General features: G+C 46.0%; 1 protein-coding gene across 4 annotated transcripts in view; it reads right to left on the minus strand.

The window, feature by feature from the left end:
- MAGI3 (membrane associated guanylate kinase, WW and PDZ domain containing 3) overlaps positions 1-7,975 on the minus strand; it is a 57,465-nt gene extending 49,490 nt beyond the window's left edge. For all 4 annotated transcript variants that reach the window (XM_066565124.1, XM_066565123.1, XM_066565122.1 and 1 more), the window contains exon 1: positions 7,617-7,975. In XM_066565124.1, the coding sequence (XP_066421221.1) occupies positions 7,617-7,938 (322 nt within the window). In that variant the 5' untranslated portion in view covers positions 7,939-7,975. The remainder of the gene's footprint in view (positions 1-7,616) is intronic.
- Between the last annotated feature and the right edge of the window lie 326 nt (positions 7,976-8,301).

Genomic DNA, 8,301 nt, shown 5'->3' on the forward strand with positions numbered 1-8,301 from the left:
AATTCAAACACCAATTAACAACAGAGATGACAAATTACTAGTAATTCTGATTTTTGTGATGATGTAGCAGATCAACACAAGTCTGCAATCTTCCTATTGCATTTCTCCTCTCACCTTCTGTTCAGCAGAACTACATAAGTAATTTACTCGCAAATACAAAGAGCTCCTATTTTTCTGAATTCAAATTTAGTATTCTCAAGAATACGGTTGCTTCGAAGAAGAAAATTGTTCCCATTCAGGAAACAAGAAGCAATTTAACTAACAGCCCATGAACACAACAAGATATCTCTTAAAAGGATGCATTGTGAATTAAAAGCAAGAACCAAAAGAATGAATTTAAAGATCTTCAAACAGAGCAATAATGAAAACTAGAATAATTTTTTCACCTGTCAATTTGAATGTACAATCCTTGTCACATTTTAAGATTCTTTTAAGTTTTGCAGCTGAAAAATAACTTGAAGCAGATGCTTCAATAATAAAAGAGCACAATGCATAGCAAGTTATATGAGCATCACTTGCTTACTTTAGGAAGTTTTCAAAAAGACTGTTTAGTTTCAAAGTGTCTTTGCTTTATCAGAGCAAAATGAAACTTCCTTTAAAAAAGTAAGGTTATTGTATCTTCTGAGATAAAAAAGGCCATTTTCTACAACTGACTAGCATTTCATTAAAACCAGACAAGAACTGAAGAGTCATACCTAGACAAAAGTCATTGAGATTAAATCTGCTGTTAAAATCATGACTTCTAATAAAGGTTCATCTTTAGTTCATTCTTGACTTCATTCACAGATAAAAAAACTCTCCTGCCATTGCAGAGTAGCAGCAAAATTACCCTTCAGTGATTTTAAGCAAGATCTCTGCTGGTATGGACATCTAAGGCTGGTGGGGGCTCAGAAAAAACCCAACATAAACATATATGAAAGAATTTCAATTGAAACTGTCTACCCGCACAAGGAAAGTTCTTTCCAGGAATATCTGAAATACAAGTACTCGATTGTACAGTCCTGGTGAAAATCTGATTCCCCTAAAACAGCGGATCCAAAGAGGTGGGTTTAGAGAACACAGACAGCACCATCTGCCCCATCACCAGTTCCAGATAAATGCACTATCCTACAGGGTCTCCCCTGAGAGACATCAAGGACAGAAACAGAGAAGAAAACTGTTCTCCTGATAGGAACAACAAAGTACAAATTAGTCGCAAAAGCCACGTGAGGCCTCCTTATCATCTAAATGACCACACCAAGAAAGAGCAGAATCATTAGAGGGCATCGCTGGTGTGATCATTACCACAGCACTCATCGGAGTAAAGTTTAAACAAGGAAGTACGTGAAAGGGAAAGGCACTAAGGTCTTGGTCAAGAGTACATTTATATAAAGAGGAAAATTAGAAGCAAGATTATAAAGTACATGAACATCCTAATACCCACTGGTAATAGTGCTTAATAGTCCTCTGCATCCATACATTTAAGGTGCAAGCTTTTTGTGCAAGGCAGCTCCCAAACTGATATAGGACAGTTTTAGAGACAACAGCCTCCAGCAGAAAGCATTTCCCCTTCTGTTTTCTTTTTCAAGACAGCATCATCTGATGAAACTGGGATACCTCCATTCTTTACAGCGGACCTGTATGCTTTGGGCTTTTTGTAGCATGATTAAATGACTCAAGCTTTCCTCTGCAGTCCAGAACAGGTCAATTCCCCACTAACTCTCAAGCAGGGAGGGCAGTTTCCCACAGCAGCACTCTGTAGCCTCTACCCAACACCCACCAAGGGCTGTGGGACCTAAGGTGGATGCACGGCTCCTTGGGCTTCCTGAGTAACACATTCCTCTCTTCCATCGTAGAGCTAGACCACTGCCAGCTTCCACAGAAACACAGAATTAGGGTAATGCCTGTCCCCTGAGAGACAAAATTATCCTAGTGTATGTACTCTGATCTCTGTTTCAACATGGCACCTTTAGAATTCATCCAATTTTGTGAAAATTGCCAGGGAGTATGGCTCACCTTCCTCTCTGCGTTAATTGCTACACATGTAAATGTTTACCCCCCCATATGGAGGCTTTGTGCCTACCTCAAGCACAAGAGGAAATGTAAATGAACCTCAGATACTTGGCTTCAAATATTGTGTCTCAAGTGCTGAATCTGGCTCCAAGTCACTGGATTTGTCACCGTTTTCATTCATTCTGCATCAGAGAAAGGACCCCCCACCATGCACAAACCAAGTCATAACATTCCCATTAACTCCTGCTGGTAACAGAAGCATTAGGGATTCATCATAGTCATGTGAAAAAATGGTTCCAGCAATAAGTTGTCTTCTTGTAAGCTTCTATTACATGTTGATCAGGAAAGCTCTTTGGGAAGGTAAGGCCACAGACTTAAAAAAAACCAGTTTGGTATGAGTACCTCCACCTGTCAATCCTCTCATCCTCTGCACTAATGTTCTGTAATTCAAATAAAGCAATAGATCTGAAGCACTTAGAGGTGTCACATCACAAAACTGCAGACAATGGTTGAGCGCACATAGAGCAGCAACACATCTGCTTTGGACTGGGGTGTACTGAACCTATTGAAAACCGCATGAAGGACTGGAAAAAGATCACGTGAGTTCTGTCAGTACGAGCTGGGATGTCCTCCACGTGTTCCACTGGGGAAAAAAAAAAAAATCAAAGCACAAACTGAGACTCACCAGAGGCCAGGCAATCCTGACTGGAGACACAAAATAAATGCACCAGCTGGAGGAAGAGCTCCAGCCACAACTGAACAGAAAACTATAGGAAACAAAACTATAGGAAATCACGGTTTAACAGCTTCAGGAGCACTGAAAAAAAAGTTAACCTGAAGAAGACTTTTCATCCTTTTTACATCTTGCTGCATTTTTTGATTAAAGATCAGTTTTGACACAATGGAGCCAAGGTGCATTTGCTCCAAAACCAAGGAACCAAACTATGTGCTCTGGAAACATTCTCAAGTGGAAGAGCCCTAAGACTCTGCCCATTTCCTCCCACATCCTCCTCATAGCGGCCATGAAAGTATAGTAATTGACACAGAGTAGCTGTATTCATCAAAGCTCCTTAATCTGGAAGGAGAACACATTCCTTCCTACATAGTATCTGGCAACTCAGCCTGCAGAAAGAGGAACTTGTAGATATCAGTAGTTTTTCTTACTTTAAGTCTCCAGTCTAGTTTTGGTGTATTTTAGTTACCATGCTGCTGTGAAGAAAGAAGGCACCCAGGGTTGTCCTGATGAGTATTTTAGCAACCCCATTTGCACATACAAACATCCTTCTGCCTAATTCTGAATCATCACAGAATCACCATCCTAAAATGGTTTTAGTTTTTAAGGGACCTTAAAGACCATCCAGCTTCAATCCTCCCACCACAGGCAGCGATACCACCCCTAGATCAGGTTGCTCAGGGCCCTTGAATATGCATGCAACCATAAATTTTATGCAATCACAGAATCACAGACTAGTTTGGGTTGGAAGGGACCTTTAAGACCATCAAAGTTTTACGCCGCAACCACATTTCTCCAATCTCTGTCCAACCTGACCTTGAACACTTCCAGGGATGGGACAGCCTGGGCAACTTGTTTCAATGCCTCACCAGCTTCACAATAAAGAATTTTTTCCTGGTATCTAATCTAAACCTACTCTCTTGCAGTTTGAATCCATTCCCTTTTGTCTTATCGCAACTTGTGCTTCCAAAAATATCCATCTTTCTTGTAGGTTCCTTTCACGTACCGGAAGGAAAGTAGATACCTATAGAGGATGAACTTAGCACTCAAATACCATGGATATGACTACAACATTCTATTTCACTAATGGAAATAGAAGACCCTGCAGCAGCACTGGCCAGTTACAAGGCTAATACCCTAATCCGAATAATGCCAGACAGGGAAGGTCCTTGAGCACACAGCAGCCATTGTTTGAATGCATGTAAGCAGGCAATTAGCTGAAAACCAGCACTACTCAAGCACAGCTAAAATACAAATGGACTCATTAGGATGAGCTGGCCCCTGGCAGCTTCCGTGCACATCCATACAGATATCCCACTGCACAAGCTGCCCTAGCTCTCTGTATGGCTGCTTCGCTCATCTAACCAAGATGATAATGATAAACTACACATAAACAGAGGTATGGTTATCATCTCAAAGTTCCTCTAGAATTTAAGTTTTATTTAGACAGCTTAGATCCCAGCATCAGTCCCAAGTGCCACTGGCAGAGTACTCAACACTGGCCTTCCACAGACTATGCTGTGTCAATCCCTATCCATAATGGACCTCTGGATTTTCTGGCTAGTCTGCACACACCTGAGACCATCCTCACATGGGACATGATACTCAGCCCTGGCACACTGGTCTTGTTCTCCCTCCTCAGCTAATCAGGTTGGACATTAAGAAGAAATTCTTCACAGAACAGGTGATTGGGCATTGGATTGGCTGCCCAAGGAGGTGGTGAAGGTGGTGTTTAAGAAAAGACTGGAAGTGGCACTTAGTGCCATGGCATTGGTCGACAAGATGCTGTTAGGTCATAGGTTGGACTTGATGATCTCAGTGGTCTTTTCCAACCTAGTTGATTGTGTAATTCTGTAATAAAGACAGAACAAAAATGGGAAGGACAAATTTCTTAATCAACAAAATGGTCCATCATTTGTGATGTGTGCAGTTAACAGATGGCGTTCAAATTAACATTCATATCCTTCAAGTGTCTTAAACAAGCCTAAACAGCATTTTGAAATTTCCATTTAAAATTTTCCATGAGCTTGCAAGAAGTATCACAGATTTTACTGCTGTCAACTAAAGCTGTTACTGCCTTTAATGAGGGAGTGACTATATCATGACTTGAACGAAAGCAGTCCAGATCCTGCTGCCCAAGGTCACCTGCACAGAGTTCACCAGGAAGATGGAGCACCAAACTCACCCTTTAAAATGCACAGGGAGACTGTGAGCATCAAGACGTTAAAAACACCTTACCATTCAGATTCAAGGAGACAAATCCCTCACTGTCAACCCCTGACAATAGATCCCCTCAGTCTTCTGTCCCAATAGCACCCAAGCCTGAAGAGCCATGAGGCATACAAAGATCTGCTGGCAGAACACTCCATGCCTTTCAAATGATGGTTTCAGTTTTGACTGAGGAAAATCATGAAACACAGGACCTTGAAACGCAGTAAGGCAGTTACATGTCCTTGAGAATGCAGACATATTATGTGCCTACCAGGGACCACCAGCTCCTGGCCCTCACTCCCTTCGCCTCAACCACCCACATGGTCCCATGCACCTTCCCAGATGCCTTCCAAAACTTGGCAGGTTTGGATGCCTCTGGATCAAAAGGGAAGCCAAATTCAAAGTCATCAGTCTTCATAGAGAATGCCTTGTCAACAACTTTCCTAATTACATATACCCTGACTGGAAAACCGCCACTGAGCGGCTGTAGCAGCCTTGCAAAAAACAACCAAAAACCAGTATGTTTCAAAATACCGTATTCAAGGACACTAAATCTAACAGAGAAAAGGACTACAAAAATCATCTGATGTGGTACATATGTCCCAGTATAGGAAAAATTGCTGGATCTGAAGATTCAGTTTTATCTGTTCCAAAAGTTACATAAAATCAGCACAAAAATGCTACTTCTCTTTGTGCAACTCACCAGCATTGGGTTTACAAGCTCTGGATGACTATGCTAAACAGCACAGGTCCTTACAAGACTCCAGCAGCAGTTTTCTTCTGTTGAAAAAACCATTCCTCTGTTTTAACCAGTTACTAAAGCCACAGGAGAATTCTGCTCTTGTATTTTGGCAGCTACACTGCCACACCATGCTCACTCAGCAAGATCTTCATCCAAGTCAGTGATACCTTACTGAAAGCCTACTTGAAAATCCACCTCACCAAAATACTCAGATTTGATTAAACCAGCCAGTGAAAGCAGCCCTCTCTCCTCATTAAGTGGTATTGGTTCACATCCCCAATATTCTCCTTCTCTTCTAAAACTCAAATTTTAATCAACTTGCTGGAATCACCAACCAGCCTCTGTTGATCTTCTGGATCCTTTTCTCATCAGTACTCTATATTCCCCACTCCTATTCCTTCTGCAACACCCAGAATTTAAGGAACAGGTAACACACTACTATTAATACTTGATACCTGGAAGTCCTCAGGATCATCATCTGGCTCTTGCCATTTTCTACTGCTAATTTCAGCAATTTCTTCTAAATCTTTTCTGGCAGTTTTGACAGTTTGACATCGCTGCTATAGAAATTCCCAGCACAAGAAAATTCCTATTTCCCTCCATAGGAAATACAAGAAATCCCTTTGATCTATAGTTTCATCTTCCACAAGCTTTCTCTTTTAAGAAGAGATTATTTTCTATCTTGAACAATTTGTCCCTCTTTTTAAAATCCTCTTAGTTCACATCTAACTTGCAGCTGTTTGTTCTTTTCCATTTTCTCCCTTCAGAAAAGATTTCCAATTTTGTAAATTAAGACCTTTTTCAAAACCCACCAAGCTTCTGTAGGTACTTTTAAGATGTGCGTCTGTTTCATTTTTTTTGATTGTTGTTTTAATTTAGCAAGTCATATGAATCAGGACCAACAGTACAGTCTCTACATAGAAGACGACTTTCCATTAGTGGTCAAACAGGGAAAACCTGACTTAAAATATGTATTACATGAAGTCAAATAGCACCCACCAATTACCAAAGAAGAACAAGACAAGTATTCAGCAAAGAAGCTCTATGAGAAATATTACAGACCCCAGTCACAGGGGTTCTATAATAGAAATACTGATATCCACTGGGATTCAGAGAAAAATATTTTTTCCCAAGACACTTTCATATAAAGCAGCAGGCTCACATCTAGGTTGCCTGACCAAGAAAGCAGTAGGTACCCCTGGAGCTCATGAATTAACTCACGCAGCTGCAGGTGCCACTATTCAGCATTAATTTGACATTTAACAGGCACGTTGATAAAAATGATTTTACCATAAGCATTAGTTAATTGAAGTGTACTCAAAAATAATACAAATCTGTGGAAAAAAGAACAGCCGGAGTTTGTTCTCAGGGCTTTTATCTCTGCCAAATGGGAAACCAACAGGATGAAGCGATGGCAGTCCGGTGCTCCATCCCGGCCATTCCCCAGCCACCCTCGACCTCTGCAAGCAGCGGATTATATAAACACCACGGAAAGCACTTCCTGCACCTCCGAGAGAAGGACGCAGGCACCGGACCCTCCGGGGGCCATTGAGTCACCCGGAGGTCCGCAAGGGTCACACCCGCACAAACACCGCATCGCGGCGGCGCCAAGCCGGGCATTCCGGGCGGGGAGAGGACCCTCGGGAGAAGCCACCGGGACGGGACGGGCGAGCGAGCACCGTCCTGGGGCCGCCCCGGGACTCCGGGACCGCCTCCCCCCTTACATCACCCCCCTCGGCAGTGCCGCCGTCCCGAACCCGCGGAAACTTTCCCAGCGGGGCACCCGCGCCCCGGATTCCGCCCGGTTGCCTCCGGGCGCCGCTTCCCGCCGCGGCCCTCCCGCCGCCCTGCAGGGCGCCGGCGCGGCCAGGCCTACGCGCGGCCGGCTGGGCGGCGGCGGGAGGGCCTCGGTCCAGCTCGGCGGCGGAGGGCGCTCACCTGGGCGCACGGTCTTGAGGCGCACGGGCTCCCTGAAGTGCCGCACCACGGCCAGAGTGTCGCGGTGCGTGAGGCCGCTCACCGGAGTACCGTTCACCTCCAGCAGCACGTCCCCCGGCGCCGGCGCCTTGCCCGAGAGCAGCGCGGGGCCCGGCGCGCCCTCGCCGCCCGCGGGCAGCCGGCCCGCCAGGTACGGGAACTCGCCGCGCTCGGCGCCGCCGCGCAGCAGATCGGGGTCGGGGCCCGCTGGGCCGCCCCAGGACACCACGCACTCCTGCACCTTGCTCAGCCAGTGCCGCTTCTTCCGCAGGGTCTTGGACATGCCGCAACACGGGGCGACGCAACCCACCCCGCGCTGCCGCTGCCGCCGCTCCCGCCCCGGCCGCGGCTGCCGCCCGACTGCGCCCCGCCGCGCCGCCCCAGCTCCGCCTCGCCGGCCCCACCCCTCCAGGCTCCGCCCTTCCCGTCTCCACCGCGCCCTGCCGGCCTCACTGGCCGCGCCCCTCCCGTTCCTGCCGCGCCCGGGACCCGTTCCTGGCGCGGGGCTGCCTGTCACAGGCCGTGCGGTGCTGGGCCGGGCCCGGCCGGGCCGGGGCGGGGCATGTAGGGGGCTCAGACCCGGCCCGGCCGGGACCCTCTAGGAGCTGCGGCACGTTCCGGATGTGGCCCCCTACTCCGGAAAGAG

The sequence above is a fragment of the Molothrus aeneus genome, chromosome 24 (genome assembly GCF_037042795.1).
Source record: "Molothrus aeneus isolate 106 chromosome 24, BPBGC_Maene_1.0, whole genome shotgun sequence".
Lineage (NCBI taxonomy): Eukaryota > Metazoa > Chordata > Aves > Passeriformes > Icteridae > Molothrus > Molothrus aeneus.